Here is a 22,062-nt window from a genome sequence, read left to right on the forward strand (position 1 = left end):
GCAGTTTCCTCCATCTCATCAGTCTATGGACTCCAAGCCCAAATCGCAGCCTGTTCAGGGATGTCGTGGCACTCAAAGTCCTGCTTGGATCTTTAGCTTAGCTGAAATTGCTAATGTGTAAGGAGTCATTGTTTTGCAGGGAGGCTTTGCTTGGGTTTGGAAGTGGGATTCTGGGGCAGTTTGCAGTGTGGTGTAGGCAGGGGATGTAAAGGGTTGGCGCAGAGCATCAGGCTCATCTGCTCATTTCCATTAGCTCTAAAATTATATTCTGTTCTGGTAAGTGCATGAAAAGCTGCTATTAAAACTACTGCTAAAAAATGGGTCAGAATAACAGTTATTACTCGAGTAAAACATCCACTGACTTCCAGGGAGTTTAACCTGAAGAAATACTGCTGGATTAAGTCCAGAGAGAGTTACTTGCTTCTAAGGATAGAATTTGGCCCTACAACCCTTCAACAGTCTGAAGGGAGCTGCATTTAAAAGTGTGTTAAACTACAGATCAGAAACAGTTCCCATTAATTGGGTTTTATGGTAGCGTGGCCACGTTGTCTGAACGTTACCTAGATTTGTGTTTTAAAGATTAATGATAAAATTCTCACCTAGGTGATGTAAATATGCGGCGTGCTTATAGGTCATAGATATGTTGATATTATATATTGTGTATAAAAGCAAACACACAGTGAATGCATCCTGGCCAGGATCTCAGCTTTGCTTCATCTATTTCAGCAGCCGTAGAGTTTAACATTCACAGGTAGGTGCATCCTGTCTCTGTAAGATGTTAGTATCACTCATGAAGATGGCAACAGCAGAAGTTCAGAGTCTCCTGTCAGTGATTTACCCAAACGTTTGGCACAGCCCTGGTTTTAAGCAATCTTACCTGTTTTTTTCCTGTTGTAATGGTACATATGGACAGTTCTACGGGCTGTCACCACACTGTTTAAACTACACTTCCTGTAATGTTTGAACAGCAACTGATAATTGCAACCCAACCGTGCTGTGATCCTGCACCAGTTTTAACTGTAGTAATTATGGTGAAAACAGATAAGGGTGAAAACAAACACAAATTATCTGGGGCAGTTGGATTTCCTGCCCACAGGAAAAGGTGTGGAGAGGGGCTGAGATCTGGTTTTGTCTTTGGGAAAAGAAAAAAACAAACAGAAAAGCAGGATTCCTAGCAAAGATTATTGAGAACAGGGAAAATGACCTTGAGTTGTTAAAAAGGAGGTAAAATCAGAAGGTGCATCTTCTGAACCTCCCTTGTTTCCAGGTCTGCGAGCAGGAGAGGCAGACCCATGGCCAACCCTTGTCACCATTGCCTCTGTCCCTGCTGCCCGCAGCATCCAGCTGTCTGCTCCCATTACTAACCACTGCCTGATTGCTGCTGTGCCACGTTACTCTGTGCTAATTGCCACCTCCCATTACTTGGGAAAGAAGTTATGATGCAGTCAGGGTTAAAGCAAACTTGATTTTCACTCTCTTATCCATGTGGAGGGAGTGAGTTTATTTGGAGAATTAAGGCCTAAGGCTGTTGTGAGTGACCTGAAGCAGCTCAGCATTAGCAGCAGATGCAGCGTGAGTTCCTCCTTTCATAGGACCACAGAGTGGTTGGGTGGAACTTTTCCAGCCCCTTCATGCCATGGGTTGAGTGCCCCCCCCCGCCCATGCTGAGGCTCCCAGGGCCCAGCCATGGTGATGGGCACCTCTCACAATGGGCACCCACAGCTCTGGGCAGCAGTGCCAGGGCCACACTGCCTGTGCATGAAGGATTTCCTCATTGCATCTGACCTAAATCTCCCCCTTTAGAGACTGGTAACTAATCTTTAAATGATAATTTCAGGTCAGCTTCGCTTGGTGATGCATTACTTACAGTGCACTTGTCAGGACTGACAAATGTGTCCCCTTGTCCCTTTGGCAGCTCCTGTGGTTCCATGGAAGTTTGGGAGGTGTGCATCCTGATACGGGACCAACACGCTGCTGATACTTCACTGAGCAGCAGCGTCCAGCAGTGCTGGTATCTCAGTGTGAATCAGAACCCCTTGGCAGTGAAGGGTCTGGGGATCTGGAGTGATGCTCCTGTGGATGCAGCTCAGTCTCTGCTTTGCCTACGTTGCCTCTCCAGTTAGCAGCCAGCCGAAACTCACACGGCTTTAAGTGTTTCTGTAGAGCAAACGTGGGCGTTAATTTTTATGTGTGGATTTTACAGCATTTTATAATGATACTTAGCGGCATAAAATGTTGGCACACGTCAGAAATTGGTGAAAGTTCAGCCATCTAATTTGGGAAGGTTGTGCTTACAGGCACTAACACTTGCAGACAGTTTAATAACAGTATTTGGCAGTGTCTGTTAGAGCCGTTTAAACTAATTAATGCATTTGCTCCCTACAGGATGAAATTGAGTTTTCAGATACATTTATAAAATGATGTGCATGATTGCTAAATATTTCATTATTTTGAACTATAACTTCTGGTGTTTTATGGCGGTATGGATAGAGTATCCTCTCATGACAGATGTGCTGTCTTTGGAAGATGATCTCTCCTGCATGTCGAGGCAGGCTGGTTCCATGATGCTGCATTGTAGTGGGCTGCAGGGTGCTCTGCAGGCTGGCCACAGCCATGCTGGGATGCAGCTGCTGTGCTCCCAGTTCTGCTTCATCCTAAGGAGGCAACTAATCTTTGTGGGATCTGGAGCGCAGGTCTCATGGGGAGCAGCTGAGGGAGCTGGGGTTGCACCGGATGGAGGAAAGGGGGCTCTGGGGAGGCTGTAAGGCTCTCTGAAGTATCCTGAGAGGAGAGTTGGCCTCTGCTCCCGGGTAACAGCAATAGGATGAGAGGTGGTGGCCTCGCATTGCACTGGGGGAGAATCAGGTTGAGTGTTAGGAACAATTTGTTCTCCAGAGAGCAGCCAGGCACTGGCACAGCTGCCCAGGGGTGGGCAGTCCCCATCCATGGAGGTGTTCAGAGCCACAGGGATGTGGCACTGAGGGGGTGGGCTGTGGGTCTCAGAGGTCTTTTCCAACTTGAATGATTATGTGATCCAGGCTCATGGCACAGAAGTGGGACGCTGAGGGTGCCTCGCTGCCACCAGCTCCACCAGGGGAGCAGGGCACAGCAGCAGCGTGCGCTCCCTGCACTGTGTGTGCCTCGGGGAGGGCACCGGGCAGGGATTCCCTGAGCCCCCAAGTGCTGAGGTCAGCACGAATCTCACTTGGCTTGAGGAGGAAACAGAAATAAGAAGCCACAGTTTGGTCTGTAAGAAACCTATCTGAAGAAATGACGGTAAACAAAATCTGTTTGCCTAAGGAAACCCTCCTAGCAATCAGCTAGTAACACAACTGCTTGTGCTAATGAACCCAAAGCTGTTAATGTGGTTTCTTCAGTTAAATTGATTCATGAATTTTGAAGAGAACATTATCTAATGAATTTTCTTTGAATAGAAAGCAATTAAAAGGACAAATCAGTCTGATTAACCCCAAAGTCACCCTACTGCCACAAATGGTGTACAGTTTGAAATTATATCATAAAAAACTGGAGCAGATTTGCTATCTCTTTGCCCTCTACTAATCCATGTAAATTAATGAACAACAAAGTTAATTTCTTTGATGACCCTTTTCTCGTATCACCTGGATTATGCTGATGTTTAATTTGCTTAATGTTATAATAAAGACTAAACAGATTTTTTCAATGAAGTGATTATCATTCTGTTGAGTTAAGAAGTGATTTTTATTATTTAACACATCCATAACGGTGTATGGGTTTCCTTTAAGAACAAAATCACATTTGGCTGTGTAACGTAATCAATGTCTTTCTTGACAACTAAAGAGGGGAAATGTTGCAAATCAGTTTGTTTCTCTGCCAAGTGAGTAGCAACAGGGCAGAGGGCCTCTTTCTTTGCCAGCTCTCTTCTCTGAGTTATTCAGTAGTCAGATCTGCAGAGTTGTACAGGTGCCTTGGAAGAGCAATGGGTGTCAAACCCTACTTAGAGCAGCTACTGGTTGTCCTTTTGTCAACCAGTCCTGGGCTGGGAAGGTAAAGCTCTGAACTAAAGAACGAAGCTCATGCATTTTGCTTATTCATTATCTCAGCTATTGGAAATGCTTATAAGCAATTTGCTGGTGAATTAAAATTAAAAGAGTGGAAGGTACCTTATGTATTTTTTTTGCAGAGCCCCGTGTCATTGAGGACGTGCCGTACATTCAAGGTCGCAGCCAGTCCTTATGTTTCGTAATGTCTGGAATGCTGAGCAGTAGCTTGGGGGGCTCAGCTATAAAATGCAGTCAGCCAGGATAATACAGGTCCACTGGCTCTAGGGCTTCTTCTGCCACGCGTCCCAGCTGAAGTTGGAAATGAGCTGGAGATGCGAGGGCTTTGTGAAATAGGTAGAGCCGGTTATTTCTTCCCTTTTTAATTTGACTCTATGCTAATTTATGCTCTGCCAATTTAATGGAAAAATCGCATTGTATGTGTTAACAGGATAATTGTACTTGAAGCGAATTAAAACTATAGCAAAATCAAAGCTTTAAATCCTTTTTTTATAGTGATCGGTTACTTGAAGTGCTCTTTCTAATAATCATGTATTTAAATATAGTAATATAGGACACGATAACAGGACGGTGTCTTAGGGCTGTTTAAATTTAAATTAGAAGGTTGCCATTGAGGCTGTGCTTCGCACTGGGTGTTTGGAGTATTTTGTCTCCTTGTTAATCCAGCCGTGCATATGTACCAACAGTCCTCTCTTTATTTGCAGATTCGTTCACCAAAGAGGTGTTGTGGACCCTGCTGAGGGAAGTGAAGTTCGGAGAGGCCATTTCTTACCAGCAATTAGCAGAGCGAGCAGGCAACAGCCGAGCAGCGAGAGCGGTGGGAGGAGCAATGAGGAACAATCCTGTAAGTTCATGTCAACTCTCAAATAAAGTTGATGGAAGGTGGTGGATTTAGAGAGCTTTCTGGGCTAAATGTCATTAGATTAAATTTATCTGCTATGAAAACTGGTCTACCATGAGTAATAAGGTCAGTAAGTGTTTTTAATCAGCAATAATGCACAACCCAGTTTAATGTGATTTATGCCCTACCATTTACAGTGTTAGGTTTGGAAAAGGAACTCTGTGCTTCTTTTAATTCATCGGCCTGTACATATTTTGTTGCTCTCAAACTTTCTGAAATATTGGGAAAGGGAAATCTTTTGTCACTCGGCACCAGCATCCTTTGTCAGGACATGAGGAGCTGTAGATGTTGGATGTTGGAGAAACGATGTGTTACAATACTCAGCCTCTTCATCCATTTTCCCAGTAATTATCTTTCCCTTTTGACTGTCAGGGTCTGGATTTTCAGATGTTACTTATGCACCAGAAACACACTGATCACTCTAAGTGAAGCTGGTGAGAATCACTGCTGCTGCGTGTGGGCCCATTGGTCGGGCCGTGTTTGGGTCCCCTTGGAGGAAGCTCAGTCCTGAATTAGGGAGTGACTGGGCTGCAGTGAGAATACCAGTGCACTGCAGGAGGCAGGAGGAGGGAAGTTGATTCCTCACCCTGCAGTACTGCTTTGTAACTGTGCAAAGGAGACGGAGAGCAAGGGAGAAAAGAGTGCCCCTGTGGCTTTGCACATTCCCTCATTCCTTACCTTTTAAAAAGTAGGAAAAAAACAATCAAACAAACAACAAGATTTCTGTTAATATGATTGTGGCCTTTTTTGGCCATACTACACCTTATTTTCCCTCGTTAGCACTTGCCCTTAGCAACATGTGTCTTTCCATATCCAAATGCCTCTCTCTTTTCTCCAGTGTTTTCTCCATCTTTGACCTTCTCTGTCGTTTCTGCATTCAGTTCTCCCAGTTTTTTCCTTTAATGAGATACATAGAGGACTGCAATATGTAGTTGCAAAGCAGATTCAGGAACCCGTTTTCAGAAGAACTTGTGGCTCTCCATGCAGAAATAATGAGGCTGGGGGCTTTTCACGTTTCCACCATATAATATCCTTGTGTTTCATTTCATTCATAAAATCAATCTGCATGTTACGCATAGTCAGCCTGCATGACTCACCATTCTGAAAGATAGCTTAAGATTTGTATGGAAAATACACTGTGAGAAGGGGCTCCCAGTGAAGTGCATAAGGAGTGTGTTTGTGATTGCACGTGGAACATGTGTGAAATTGCAGATTAACTACAGGGGATGTCTACTAATAAAAACGTGTTTCGGAACAGGCAAGGATGTCATTATGGTATCATCAGCTTGCTTTCTATTATGAAATATTGGAGTAGTATTATATTAATAGAGCTCTTTTTTCCCTGAAGCTATACATTAGTATCTATAATACAATTAAAAATGTTCTGAGGACAGAAATCACTCTAGCCATAGTAAGGGATGGGAAATAACAAAAATAAGATAGGACCCCATTTAAGAACAAATTGCAGTAGCTTTGCTGTCTATTTTCAGAACTATTTTCATCCTTCCTCACGGGGGAAAAAGCAGGGATTTTCACACCACAACCTGCTGTTACCGCTGCTTTGGATGCTGCTGCTCCACTGCAGCCTGAGGGCAAAGCAGGGTACATTTCTAGGCAATAGCAATTACATATCCTTTTGCACATCACTGTATTGTTATTCTTTGAGAACTGTTTCCTGTAGGTTTGCATTGTATTACCTTCTGTTAATGTACAGCAGATTATATTGGAAAGCATTCCATCATATTAAAATAGTTTGTGTTGTCAAGTGCAATACGGTGTATTGACGGAACGCATCTTTATGCTGTTCATATGAACTGCTTCATACAGAAGCCTGATACACGCTTAAAACATCACTGTATACTTCTCTATTGAGCTTAGGAGCTTAAATCCATTAGACGTTATGCTTGTTTGTATGGCAGTGTGCTGCACGTATCGAATTTTGGCGCACCTGTGAACGTTTTCATGTATAAACACACTTGAAGTTTGTTGATCAGATGAGATATTGGGCTTTAAATCTACCTCAACAGATCATTAGACTGAGCGCGTCGTGCGAACCACAGCATCATTAAGGCAGCAGCAAAGAATTCAAAGAACTATGGTGTTAGCAATCGCTCCACCTGTAAATTCTGGGTTTGAGTTGGATTTGCTTGAAATTGTAGCAGCAATGGGGTGTTCTGTTAAGCAACAGATTAGTGATTTTTGTTCACAGGAGAGAAACTGAAGCTTCAGTGAATGCTGCTATTAATGATGGCTGCGGAAGCTTTGCAAAGTGGTTGAGTTGTTTGCACCTTGAGATGGTTTCTCGATTAAAGGGCTAAGTTAGAGCATGGTGACTGTATTATAATGGTGATTTAATGAAGATAGCAATAGAGGTAAAAATGAGGGTTTGGAATAGAGCGGAGCTGGATGCAGGCATTGTGCTGTTAGTGAAATCTTTTGCTGAGTTGTGTACCTTAGCATTTTTCCAGGAAATACCAGAATGTTTCTCCCTTCTACAAATCATGGGTCGGTGTTTAATTTTGGTAGTGTGCATTCTACAGGTTTCCCTTTGTAGTGGGGTTGCTTCCCATAATTCATACAGTGACCTTCAAATTTATGAGAAGGTGGAAGAGGTGCCAGCAGCAGCTGAAAGATGCGACATCCTCGCCTCAATTTATGCCAAGGACATGATGGGGATGGCTCACCTTTTGCAAGAAAAACTTCAAATACTTTACTGCGGTTCAGATTGACTGCAAGGTCTGTGGTCCTCAAAGGGAACCCATAAAGTTCAATTAAAAATCTCATTAGACTAGTATAGGAGGATCAAAAAGAAATCACAGAGACTCATGGGAAATGGCGAATGTTGGGCTGATTAGTCCAAGGCCATCCTAAATGACTGTTCTGTGGCTTAAATAAGACGTCTTCAGCAGTGTGTTAACAGCACTAATAGCTGCATACGTTTTTTATATTCAATCCAGTGGCGTTATTGTTTAGGTTCAAACCGAGCTAAGTGTCTGCCATGATGCTGAGCTCGAGCTATGGAGAGTCAGGGATATTATTCAGCCAAAATAGTTTAAACGTTTGAGAGTGAAAGGAGTAATTGTGCGTTTATGAGAAGACTGTGAAGTATGGATTTGAAATGTTGCAAACACATAAAACCACTTGAGCATTAATTCCTTAGGTGGCTAGCAGTAAAGATGGACCCATGCTGGTTCACATTACGGTATTTGTTTCTGCGAGGGAACGGGGGGAGAAAAAGTGATAGGACGTGAGCAAACTGAAAGATTATTTTTTGCTAAGTGTGATTCTTGTTGTATGTTATAACTTGATATTTCAGCTGTTTCCATTATGGCCTGGCTGATCTGTTTTTGACAGTTTGGCAGCTTTCTGCAAGTCTCCAGTCCGTCAGGCAGTATAATAGGACGGTTGGTTTTCCATTGCGTCAAATTGAGAACTCTTAACAAGTGGAGCACCGCGGCGGAGCGCTGCGCTGCTGCATCCTCAGATGGAATTTGCTAAATGCAGTTCAAAGGCAATCGATACCTTGTGCAGGGAGTTTTTTTCCCCACCTTTTTCTAAACAAACGCATTATTGAGGAGTTAGTTTATTCACAGATTGCCATGAGCGTTAATGACCACCCGAGTCTTGTTCTGCCAGTCACCCAGATGGCTGTTGATAAAGATTTAGCATCATGTTCTGAGTGTCAGGGCTGTCAGTAGTGCTGAACCATTTGACCAGAAGAAAAAACGCACAGGGAGCTATTGATTACAGCTTCTCAGTGTCACTTGTTCACCAGGATTTAGGTATTGATGAGGCTGCGAGTGAAAACAAGCTCTTTCCCTTGTGGGCCTCTACCCAGAAGAACAAAAGCAAAGTTGGAGAAAATATTCAGCTGGTGCCCAAATCAGAGGGATTCTGCTATTGATTGAAAGGCCCCTTCATGTTATTTTTGTTGGAGACAAATCTATGGGTTTGGAAGTTTTATGGCATTTGAGATAGGGTCTGTGTAAGTGATGGATTCATGTGTTAGATGAATTAGATTTCACAGCGTGAGGATTTCAGTAGAGCTATAATATTATGAGCTGCTTGGTTATTGATAAAAATTACATTAAATGTAGCCGAGGCATTAAAGCTCCAGACTAGGGTAGTTCTCCCTCTAAAATGCCCTTAGGGCCCTAATAAATTTTAGCAGGTTTAATTATTTTAGTAGTCTGAAAGTTGTCATCACAATTAAGCCAAACTGAAGCAATGTTCAATATTTTTAAATTACAGAGCCCATGCGACCTTTGTAGCACGTTCTCTTTTGTATCCAACGCTGCAGAGGATGAGGCGTGTGCTTTCATGTGTTAGGACAAACTTGGTGTGAAGTTCTTTCTTTTGAGCATTGAAGATGCTCCATTTCATACCCTTCATCCTGTTGGCTGTGATTTCCAGCTACAGCCATTCGACCAGCCTTAAAGCAGTGTTTCTGCAGCTCTACCAGCTCAACACCTACCCTAGAAAGGAGGTTCATCAATTCCTCTGCTTATTCTCTAGCATTGCGTGGCAAATGGGCTTGTTTAGCTTGGAGAAGGCTCAAGGGAAGCCTCATTGTGAACTTTCAGTACTTGAAAGGTGTTTATAAACAAGGGGGGTTGCACCTGTTTACAAGGGTGGGCGGTGATAGGACAAGGGGGAATGGTTTTAAACTGAGACAGGGAGGTTTAGGCTGCATATTAGGAGGAAGTTTTATCACTCAGAGGGTGGTGACGCACTGTTCACAGGTTGCCCAAGGAGGCTGTGGATGCCCCATCCCTGCAGGCATTCAAGGCCAGGCTGGATGTGGCTCTGGGCAGCCTGGTCTGGTTGTTGGTGACCCTGCACACAGCAGGGGGTTGGAACATTGTTGTGGATGTGTGATCCACTCGTGGCACCACTGACTCCAAATAAAGCAGCTATTATAAGCATTTGTTATTAAACCTGAATTAACAGCGAGCACCTACGTGTATTCTGTTTTAATGTGATGGCCTTTGGGCTCAGATTTAAAAGATTTAAAACTTCAGCCATCTATATTACTTACCGTTAGCAAAAGAGCTGCCCCATAATAGTTTCCAAAGGTCCGGCCTATAGCTGTCCAGGGCTCTGAGTCTTTGGGTCAAATGAGAGCACAGCTGGAGCTTTACTGAAATAAATATGAGATGAGAGAAAGGCAGATCTGTACAGAGTAGTTTGTGCATATATATAGATAGATAGATAAATGGATATACTTTCACTTAAAATATCCACACTTTTACTAAGTTATTCTTCTCACAGGTCTGTCATTGCAATTGAATTACTCTGTAGTTACCAGAACACACACTGTGTGATTAAAGATGATGTATTGCATTTTTTATGATGTGTACTTCAACTATGATAATCACCTGCGATTAAAAAGGAAAAAAAAAAAGTCTGTTTATGTACTTCTCTGCATTACCAGTCCATTATGTAACTTCTTGCATTGATTTTTTAGAATCCCTGGCATCTGGCTATAAATGATACAAAGGAGGAGGCATGAGAAGAAGTTCTTAAATTGGCTAGGTGTGAATTAAATCTCTCCTGTTGTAGGTTTTAAAAATTCACAACCCATTTTGGATTGACTTGCTGTTAAATAATAAATAATGCCTTGTTCTTATATGGAATTTTTCAGCAGCGCGTGTTGAGGTGCTTTAGAGGGAAGAGGAATTGGGTGCAGGAGCTGAGACTCATGGAGCTCACTCATGGAAGTGCTGCTCTCGTGTTTTCACTGGTCTCTTTGGCAGGAAAGCAGCCTCTCCTAACCCTGACGTGACTGTTAATAGTTGCCCATTACCTCCATGTGTATGTTTTGTGGCACTGGCTGTAGATGTCTCGTTCTGTGATATTGAGCTTGCTGCAAAAGCACGGATGTCCACGTGTGCTGCATGGTCTGAAATGATGCTCTTTCCTTTTATCCCTTGAAACATCCCATCCAACCCAAATGCCGCCCGCACAGAGGCATCCCCTGGCAGGAGCGAAGCTCCAAGGGGGAGGGCATTGCACATCAGCATGCTCAGCACTGCCCTCCCCGGGGAGCGTGGCTGCATGCCTTGGCTACACAGTGTCCCCAGAGCCGGGAGCTGGGGATGGTTGTGCTCACAGGATGTGTAGGATCACGTAGTGTCCCTGCAGGGTGGGAGGTGGCTGCCAGTGCACTTGAGAGCATGGGCAATGCAACCATAATTCATCTCATTAGCTTCATATCGTTAGGTGCAGGCCAAGGTACTGCAGTTCTGGGGCCTGATTATGCACTTTGTCTGTAGAAGATTTTACATAGGGTTTTTATGCACGGGTTTTACCTATTGTAAGACGTTACATCATTTTTATGTGATAGCATTACTCTGGATGCTTTCCCCTAACAGCTGGGTGGTTATCAGAGCCCATTGGCATTGCAGGATAGTCTGTACCCTGAAGGAGAACAGGCTCAGAAAGAAAAGAGCTCTTTGTGCAACACTCCTGCATCCTCCTCACAGGTGGACAGGAGTCTCCAGCACAGTCTTTAACCTGGATGTTTAAATCCATGCCACTACCAGCACGGTGGAAGGCAAATGCTGCTTTAGTAGCTGATTTATTGTTTATAGCCCTTTTTCACACCCGTCTTCTGCTTCCACTCCCCTTTGCTTCACCCTTTGCTTCCTTTCTTATTTGTGTGTGTTTTGCAGATCGCGATTATCATACCGTGCCACAGGGTGATTTGCAGCAGCGGGCAGATCGGCAACTACGGAGGAGGAATCCTTATGAAAGAGTGGCTTTTGTCACACGAGAAGCTCCAGAAAGAGAAGTTATCAGATTGATGTGGCTCAGCCACAGCTGCTCGACAGCCAAGGCACACAACTGCAACATCTTGGCTTATAACGAGCTCTCAGAGCACCCAGCAGAATTCAGAAAAATGGTAAATATTTGAGTGACATATAAATATAATGCAACATCCGAAGTGGAATGTGTGGTGGCACCACTATATTAAAAAAGCGGGATGCGTCCTGAGGGATGCAGCTCGTCTGCCCTTTCTTGTTTTTACATTTTACAGCAGAATGACTGCAGCAGTCCAGGCCTGTTGTGCATGTATTTTGTTCTCATCCCCGGTTCTGTTCTGTTCTATTTTTAATGTCCATTAAAGCAAGGATAAGAGAATGGGAGAGGCATGGCAAACGCGAGGCATGGGCATCTCTCTGAGGATGCTTCTGGGTGGCCAAGAGGCCCTATGGCCAGCGTGTCCCCGGGCAGCCCCATGCCAGGGCTCCCAACCGCTGGTGTCTGGCTGCTGAAATGGTTTCTGAGTAAAGCCCACGTTGTGGTGTGTGGCCAAGGGCAGTCTTGGGGAAGCGGCTGTTGAGCTGCTTGTTCACAGATTTTCTTTCCAGATTGTGGGAAGTTCTCAAGGCAGGAATACAAATTTAGCTTTTGTGACCGTTGCAAAAAGCAGGTGGAGCTGTAGAGGCCGGCAGGTTGCTTGAGATGTTGGCAATAAGCATTTAGGTGAGAGCAGCTTGGGCACAGTATTGAACAGCTGATCATAGTTGCACTGTTATCAGCAATAGCCTTCCTTTAGCGCCGCTGTTTCTCTGTTGCATGAAGCTTTGTTTCCCGTAGCCTCTCTGCAGGAAGGATTGGAGAGATGTTAGCATTGAATTCTGAGGTGGTTTAGAAAGGGTTTTCTGAAATTGCGAGCCACCAAAAGCTGGAATTTTCAGTATGAAAATCGTAAATTCCAAGTTGGAAATACTGATTTTTTTAATGTGTTTATCATATTTTCATAGATGTCTTTGGAAAGGCCGTTGCTGACCAAGAAATTATGGTGTTACAGTGCTTTAGTTAATGTAGTATTATTGATATCTCAGAATTACTTCAATAAAAAAACTGCTTTGCATATACAAGTATCTTTGTGTATGTTTATAAATAAAACACAGTGTGTGATATATGGAGAAAATAAACTATACCCAGCTGTACAATATAAAGCTGTATTTTTATCAAGGGTTTCTGGTGGCAATATAAACCACGAAAGCAAAGCTCAAGTGGCTTGCACGTGTCACCAGAACCCCGGGATAAAAATATAGCCTTATAATATGTACAGTTTGGGGGTATTTTATTTTTTATAATGGGATACCAACAGCAGGATGCGATACCAAGTGTAAACTTTAACCTTTTCCACATTCACATCCGCAGAATTGTTTTGTGCCACGTTCTCCCACTCAGGTGTCTGTTTTCAGCTTCCAGCAGGTGCCAGCTTGGCATGGCAGGCACAGCCATGTGCATAGCTGGGCTGCGAGGCCACCAACCCCCGCTCTGTGGCGATAAGCTGAGCACCAGCATCGGTTATTAACATTCATCCTTCCCTACTGTAAATCCCTGGGAGCAACCACTAGGCCCGCGGTTTGTTTGCAGATGAGAGCGTGGCTGTAAATTAGGCGTGCAGCTGCCCGTGACTGATGGGCACTGCTGGGCCCTCCCCAGCGTGGCATGGTGTGGCACGACGGGTGGGGGTCTGGCCCTGGCCCTGTCGCCTTTGTTGGCCCACATCACCCCGGGGCCGGGTCTGATCCGGGGCCATCTTGGCCCGCCATGCAGGGCCTGCTGGAGGCATGGAGCTGAGGTCACTGCTGAGTTTATGAAAACACCGGAGTGGGGAAAAGATATTAAAATACTCTCATCCCAACATGTATCTCTGTGTGTATGCACATACAGCAGGGAGAAAAAAAAAAAAAAAAATACCACGCTCGGAACAAGACAGCTATGTTCTTTTTGACTGGAATTGGGTTCCTCTGACCTATCAAGTTTCCTCCCATTCAGCCTCGCAGTGCTTTGAACTGCTGACATTGAGACACTGTGCAGCCAGGCACGACAGCTGGCTCTGCAGCATCTAATACCAACACATGCTGTTTTAGCCCATTTCCAGAGACTAAGATAATGAAAGATTCAAAAATAATATTTGTTTTGGCGGAACTACATTTATAATGAAATAGATGCCCTTGGCCATGGAAGAAACTGAATTTTGCGGTGGGTCAATTCTCCCCCCCTCCTTCTTTTTTCCATACAAAACACTCTCTGCAGCCAGTCTAAGGCCAGTGGAAATATTTTAAAAGAACACGTTGTGTTTCCTGGGTCAGATTTACAGCAGCGTTGCAGTGACACTGGTTGTACTGTTTTATGCCAGAATGAAAAATGCAGATTGCATCCTATGTATCAATACCAAATGAGGAAGGGCCCCAGGCTGGGGGACTGTGACAGGTCACTTTCTTGCAGGCAGAGTTCGCTGTGTTATGAGCTCATACTGTAAGCATCTTAAAAAGGAGGGCAATTCATGGCAGATCCAAGGCTGTTTTTAGAGATATGCCCAAATCTTCTTCTCCCTTTACTCTCCCAACCAACTCATCTGGAGGAATTAGGCATCTGATGAGGGCCAGAATGATTTGACCCATAAAGTTGCTGTTCAGTGTTTCTAAACAGTTCTCAAGCACCAGGCACTCTGTACATAATACTTGATACTTGCTGTACGGCCTGTTGGTTGAATGATGAGCAGTGATGTAGTTGGTAGGACAGCGTTACCATTTTTCAAATACATTAAATTTCAGACAAGGGGCAGTAATTTTAACCCATGTTTCCTATAAACATCACAGATCATTCTTTTTTCCAGAAATCTCTCAGATTATTGCTTTTAATCATTTTCTCCAATGTTTTACAATATGTAAAAGTCATGATATTTATCATATCTGTTGCTCTCAGGTCAAGGAGATGCATGTTGCCTTAAAATGTTAATTTGCTGTGATAGGCGGTGCTGAAGACCTGCATTCCTTAAAAGAAAATGCAATAAAAAAATAAAGCCACAGAAAGATCGCTTAAAAACTTAAAGCACAGTAATCCAATGGGAGCCCTGTAAGATTTATGTACTATTTCAAGCGTAATTGCTTAGTAAGAATCTTACAGGAATGTAAAAATCCTCAAAGAATTGCATTTACAGATTTAATTGTAATTCCTTTTATAATTCCAGCAGAAATTGAACAGAAATTGCGGTCGAAGGCTTCCCTTTAAAACTCGCTGCCCTCACTGGGCTGCTGTGTGCCTCCGGTCTGAGCTGCTGCGGCTGGCTCTAAAAACAATGGAAAATATTACTGACAGTGCACTCACTTGCCATTACAGCACACAGGATATTTCAGTTACACTGATGTGCAAATACAGCTCGTCAAAGGGCTGTGTGCTATTTTTATTTCAGATAGCATGCGCAGGGTATGAGTAACAAATAAATACAATTAATGCGTGGCTTGGAAAGATAGTGTTTTCCCAGCTTTCTCTCTGTTTCTTTTCCAGAGATACGCCTTAGCAAAACCTGAAATCTGCCCCTCTTTTACAGGCTGGGATTTACAGGTGATTTGAGTTTAACTTTGCTGTTTTTGTGGTGCCCTCTTCTTGGCAAAGAAGAAATCTGATCTTTCTCAAGCATTCATTTTTTCACCCCCACATTGCTGTTGCTGGAGGGGCAAGCAGGGCCATCCTTGGCTCCAGCACCACAGCTTCACCGTCCAGGCTGCATCCCCTTCACCCCTTATCGGCCCTCCTTGGGCTGATCCAGACCAGCCCCCGGCCCGTGTGAAGTAACGGGTGGCTGGCAGCGCGGTGGGGCCGGAGCTGGACCCAGCGGCACCGGCGGGCGACAGCGGGGCGGTCTGGGCTCCATCAGCCTCACACTGCGGCCAACCCGTGTATGTGGGGCCAACCAGGAGCCTGAGCCTGGTAGCGGGGCCACGAGGTGAAAATTGACGTGAATGCGGCACACTGGCAGCCCTTGTGATTGATGAAAGGATATTGTTAACGAGCCTTTAAAGTTTCTCGTTAATGGTTGCTCTTTTATTTTTGCTCCCATTGAAAAAAGCCAGAAGAAAAAAAAAATTCCACGTTAGCAGTAATTAAGATCGATCTCATACAGTACGTCGAGTTATCAATTTTTAAAACCTCTTCAAGTGCCTTATTTAGTTATTTTAAACAGTGCTTTTCATTTGTTACAGCGAGGGAGCCTGGAGCATGGCAGCGAGGGCTGCGAGCACATGGGGCAGAGCAGCACCTGGTGTCTCCCATCCTCTGCTGATGAGCACTAGGATTCAGGTTAGACATGGCAAATCTACCACTAGGGCTGGGGGCTGCAGGGTTAAGGACAGGGTTGAAGCAGAAATCTTGTGTCTTTGTTGAACATCGTCCATGTTGGTGATTCATGATGGGGCTGTGCTTGTTGTGCAGCACAGCACGGCCAATGGCTGGCTGAGGTTGGTTGGGGGTCAGGAGATGGGCTGGGGATCTGCGGGGTTTTTTCATGCGGGTCCAGGGTTTCACTTCTTGCTCAAACCACGGTGTTTCCATTAGTTCATAATGCAATCCTTTGAAAAATTGCTGCTTTTATTTATTGGATTTGCTGTTGTTGCTCAGCTTTCCTCTGAAGTTTGACGCAGATTATGGCCCACGGTTTTTACAGTGTAAGTCTCAAATATGATCCTTATTTCTGCTCTTTTTGAGTAAGCACATTCTGTATCTTTTAGAAGGTAGTATCACCATGATATATGAATGCAGATATAATTTCAGGAAGTGATGGGCAAGCAGCTCTCCTCCAGTGTTTAACCACAACACATCTGTGCTACAATGAAATGCTTTCCTCATGATGCCCCATAAAAACATATCCTTGTTCTTTCTGAACAAAGTGTTCCAAGCAACTTTCAATCCCAGCACCACTTTCTAGTTACAGATAATCTTCTAAGGGGCTTGGGATGACACTTCACCCATATGCAGACCTGGCAGTTTCTGTCAGGAGTGATGTGGGGATGACCACGGAGTTCTCCTGCCAGAACACCGCAGCAGCAGGGCTGGCTGGGCAGCTCTTTGCCCTCTGGCTGTGCCCTGGCACCAAGCCCTGGCTGCATTTCTCCTCTCCTTCGTGACCAGCGAGCCCAGGGCCTCACCAGCATCTCAGGCTGGGTTTTGTTTTAATAGCTGTATGGAAACATCATCCTTCCAGTGTCCCACTGCGCTCATCGTACGGTTAGCTGCTGTTTGCCAGGTGAAGGTGTGAGCACTTCAAAAGGCAGCGTGCACAAAAGCACAGCTTGTCCTCGCAGTGCATGTCAGACACCGAAAATATCTGACAGAAACAGAGAGCAGCTGAAGGCAAATGGATCAGTGTCTGTTCGTGCAGCAGCAGCATCCGGGTAGCAGCAGGAGGGTACAAAGCTGGCACTGAAGGCACAGGGCAAGTAATGAAAGGTGAACATGGGAAATCCACATACAGAGGATGAGCTCTGATGAGTTACATTCAACGTGACCACCAACAAACTGGAAAGTAACAGCAAAAATTGAAACAAAACTGATGTGTTGTTCATGAACATTGCTACAATTGTAATGTATTTTGCAGCGGAGATTGCTCTGCAAATGCAGTGAAGTGCAAAAAGAAAGGCACTGAATTTCGGACCTCTGAATATTGTTTGGATTGGAGATCTCCTCTATGGCTTCAGGAGCATCACTGAGAGGCTGCAAGATGAAGAAATGTTCGTATGCTCCAACAGCTCCATCACGTTTGTCCTCTAAAATGAGCAGGCTAAAAACACCCCGAGTTCTGTTGGAAGGCACCATTTTGAGTTGCAGGACGTTGATTGAGCGGCTGCTTGTCCCCGGCTCAGTCATCAGTCATCCCACGCCGCCGTTCCCGATGACCAGCAAACTGTCTGCAACCTTCTGGTTGTCAAGAAAATTGTGACAAGGCAAATGTCGGATCATGTGGAGCCTTCTGAATTTTTTGACCCCTTCAATCTGTTTCCCAGCCTGCGTATGGCAAAGAAGCTGTGACGGACTAATTGCTTGTCTCTTTTCTCCAGGCAGAGGATAAAGACCAGGTACACCGTCTGATTCTTTCATATTAGCAGTGTCCTCTATTTCAGTCTTACCTCCTTGTGTCAACCACTGCAGGATAGCTCTGGACAAGCTGCCTTTCTGCCAGAGTTGGAGCAGAAGATGTTGAGATCCAGCAGTGTTTTGTTCAGTGCCTGTGGGTCTGGTTTGGGCAGTGCATGGTGCAGGCTGTAGTGTGTGTATAACTTGTAAAGAAAGAAAAAAAAGTCTGTTTTCACCTTCACCCAAATACAAAGTATTGCAGCAACTGAGAGGAAAAAATAGCTTAAAAAGTTAATGGTGTTTGGTTCAGATGGAAATCAGATTATTTTTGGTTATTTGGAATTTGATCACTGATGGCTCTTGTGATTTCCTTAAGATTTGGGTGTACCTGCAAAAATTTCTGAGCATCAAAACTTTTCCAGATAATTACTGGGGTTCAGTAAGTAGCCTGTAAAGTGCTGCAGTTGAAGTGTATTACAACTCCAAAACGCTTGTGAAAATTGCAATATGTGATTGTTACCAGTCAGACTTAGAGAGGAACTGAAGTGTAGAGCCTTACGTGCTGCTGGAGAAGTAGCAGTGATGGGTAAAGCTGGTTAGAAAGCTCAAAGCCAGATCGTCCTTGGAAATCAAGAGCTGCTTTGTTCTGGGGATGTGTATGGCTGTTTATGAGGGTGGACAGTGATAGGACAAGGGGGAATGGTTTTAAACTGAGACAGGGAGGTTTAGGTTGGATCTGAGGAGGAAGTTTTTCACACAGAGGCTGGTGATGCACTGTTCACAGGTTGCCCAAGGAGGCTGTGGATGCCCCATCCCTGCAGGCATTCAAGGCCAGGCTGGATGTGGCTCTGGGCAGCCTGGGCTGCTGGTTGGTGACCCTGCACACAGCAGGGGGTTGGAGCTGGATGAGCATTGTGGGCCTTTGCAACCCAGGCCGTTCTGTGATTCATGGGCTCTGTGCAGGTCCCTTGCTGAAGTCCCACCAGAGGTCCCAAGGCACCAGCAGCGCAGCTGGACACTGCTGGAAGTTGAGGCTTATGTCCTGATGTTCTGGTGAGCACAGCATTGCAAAACCTGGATCACTGTGTGATGGTGATGGCTGTCCAGGATGGTGATGGCTGCTCCATGCAGCTCTGAACCCCAGCCGTGGCTGGAGGGCTTGGTTACACCAGTAATAGGGTGGGAGCTGCCTCCTCCTCCTGCCAAGAGGTCGCAGAGCGCTGGGTTCAAACACAGCAGAACTTTTCTGCGCCATAGTCCAAATTATCTCTGCACTGCATTATAGTTTAAGCATTAAAATTCAAAGTCTAAATACATAGTTTTAAATTGGAGATGAGTATATGCACGTTGCAAATGCAGATGGATCTTGCTGAGTACACAGCCCATAAAATATGTAGTGTAAGATCACTCATTTATTTAAAGACGCTTTTTACTTCAGATAGAAAATGACACAAATCTAAATATTACAATGCAAAGTAATGTGTAACTGTCTGTATGTTATAGCCTTAACACTATACTTCTGATGCAGAAGAGATATAAAAGCTGCACTTTAATTTCAAGCAAATTGATCCCAGATGTAAATGTTGTTTTGTTCCATGGAAGATAGTGCACAGGTAAAGCAAATATCATTGGTTTATAGTCCAACAGAGTGTTGCAACTGGATCCAGCTTCTTCTGCCTGGGCACTCGTAAAAGCCTGGTGTCTGTGACAGGAGAATGCCTGAAAAGGATACCATAAAAAGAGATAGCTTTGCTTTTTACCCTTTAAGAATACAGCCACCTGTGATCTAAGTAGCTGTTTTGAAGCCAGGAAAGCTTCTTGGTTTGTCAGTTATCCTGCAGGCAAAATCTAAATTTGGCTTGTTTTCCATTTCTTCCCTTTCACATTTTGTAGAAGCGTTTTTCTCCCACTGTATTTATGTTTGATGTAAAAAAATAAGGAAATAATACCGATAGGTATATATTTACTGACTCAGTAAGACACTTCTTTCAAACTAAAAATAACAAAGGTAATTCTGCTTCACTTTGCTTGGAGATACTCCAAAGTCAGTGGCACTTGGGGCAACATATAAACAGCATCATGGATTCTTTGCCATTCCCAGCAAAGAGAACAGCGAGGAGGGCCAAGCATCGTGCTGTCACTGCTTTTGTTTTGGACAAGATTTTGAGTAAATAAACAGGACAGCCCATGTGCTGGAGCAGGAGATGCTCACCCCAGCACCTGTGCCCACCTACCATTCTCCCAAAGCAAGAGAGGCTCTCTTTATCCCTATTATCTCTTCTTGTTCCAAAACAAATTCCCACTCTCCCTTTCCTTCTGTTCTGTCCCTTTGGAAGCCCGGGGACTCGCAGCTGGGCTTTCTTGCTTTTATTTGCTATTGCTTTTAGGTGAGATCTGCGCTTGCAGTTAAGCTGTGTTTGCAACAGGTGTGATTCAGTTAAATTGGGGAAATATTGTGCTTAGATGCTTCTGAGTCAGCACAGTGTAAATTGGTGTTCAACAGATTGAAGTCAGGTGTTTGAGAGCTCCCCATCTTGGTAGCTGCGTGGATTTAATGCTGCTTCCTTCTGAATCTCTCTGGGTAAGTCAGTGCATGGGTTGTGCTCTGGATGGTTGGTCGGTCTTTCAAGTGCAAAGGAGCAGCACTGTGGAGGTGTGACTGAGGGGACAGGTACTAGGCAAAACTCTTGCGCGTTTGCACAGCCAGGTTTTTTCTGTACACCATGTTGGATTGATTGAATCTGGCACAGGTGTGATACAAGACATGCACAAGCTTATGTAGCAACTGCTGCAGGTTTTCCAGAGTGAGATGTGCTGACCAGACCTGAATTCCTCACTCAGCCAATACCTGTTAGGAGCTCAACATCAAATTACTCCGGCTTTAGATCTCCATTGATGGTTTTGGTTTTGAAGGAGTGGGTTGGGGCCAGGAGTGGGACTGAGCAGTGTGACAGAGCTGCTGGATGATAGCAGGGCACTTCCCTCAAACCTCGGGTTGCAAGAACTGACATTTCCATTCAAATTACTCCCATTGCTGACCATTCCCTGGTGCAACTTCTTTAAGTCTGACACAGTGACAGTGATCCAGAAATTTAACTTGCTGTTGTCTCGCTCCAAGTGGAATCATGAAGGTTGTGACACGCAGGACGGCTGCTGGGTGCAGCCAGGGCTTTGTGTATGTGTGATTAATCGCAGGTTGAGTGCAGGGCTCGGGGAGCTCTGTCAGCTCAGGATGGCTGTCCCTGCCACCAACCGGCTCCTTCTGACTCCTCCTCATCTCCCGTTGTCTGAGCAAGGAGCCACCACTCCACTGAAGGCTCCTGGCATCTCCTCACTACCTGAGATTTCTGCACATCTCTCTCTCTTTAATTACAATGGGCAGATCATCTGTTCTTGACATGTGAGTACCTGATGGTCACATTTTTCTGCTCCCTCCACTCCCCGGGGATGCCTCATGGATTCGCTTTCCTCACAACTTGACTTTCTCTGCAAGTTTCCTTTTTTCTGTCCAATCTTTAAAGCAGGACATCTTTTCTGTTCAGAAAATAGGCCAGCAGATTTTGTGATTCAAGGTGTTGGCCATATGCAGACTGAAATTGGATTTGATTTTTTGCCCCATTTTACTTCTGTATCACCTGGTAATTCCTGGCAGTTAATTCTGGTCCTTGTCGAATCTCTGAGTTGGGATGAAGTTTTTGTGAGATATTCCTCACAATGAGTTTTGTGGGAAGTTATTTTCACATCTCCTTATGCCTTTGTGCCAGCATCTCTGTTAATAGAGTTGTCTTCTGCACAAGGTTGCTATTTGGCTTGAACTGGAAGCAATGGGAAGCATCAGTCCTGGCCTGTGACCCCTTTTGGGCCTACAACATCCCAATAAGCTGCAAAGGTTTACAAGCCCATGAAAGCTTCTTCAGTCCTCAGCCATGTCACGTGGTTACACTGCACCTTATAGTGTGGTATCATTCAGCCTTGGTTGAATCTTTCAGTAAACTCCTTTTAAATCTGATTTTGATTTTCCACGTGCAAAGAGTTGCAACCTTATGTTGTGTTCACGTTCATTTTTAAAGATGAATCCATATATTGGGAAGTAGTCTAACCGAGATGGCTGAAATAGCAGCTAAAGTCAAGGTGGGAATTAGTGATGTCCCAAACCAAACCTTTCTAACATGTTTCCATTCTAGCCCTGAGAAAAGAAACTGCAGTGGGAGCTTCCCAGGGCAGTGCTCCTTAGCAGGTCAGGGT

The 22,062-nt window shown here is 44.6% G+C and overlaps 1 protein-coding gene across 1 annotated transcript in view; it reads left to right on the plus strand.

Moving 5' to 3' along the window:
- MGMT (O-6-methylguanine-DNA methyltransferase) overlaps positions 1-12,830 on the plus strand; it is a 124,704-nt gene extending 111,874 nt beyond the window's left edge. The window contains exons 5-6 of the mRNA XM_015867618.2: positions 4,745-4,884; positions 11,616-12,830. Of these exons, the coding sequence (XP_015723104.1) occupies positions 4,745-4,884; positions 11,616-11,747 (272 nt within the window). The 3' untranslated portion in view covers positions 11,748-12,830. The remainder of the gene's footprint in view (positions 1-4,744; positions 4,885-11,615) is intronic.
- The last annotated feature ends 9,232 nt before the right edge of the window (positions 12,831-22,062 follow it).

The sequence above is a fragment of the Coturnix japonica genome, chromosome 6 (assembly GCF_001577835.2).
Source record: "Coturnix japonica isolate 7356 chromosome 6, Coturnix japonica 2.1, whole genome shotgun sequence".
Lineage (NCBI taxonomy): Eukaryota > Metazoa > Chordata > Aves > Galliformes > Phasianidae > Coturnix > Coturnix japonica.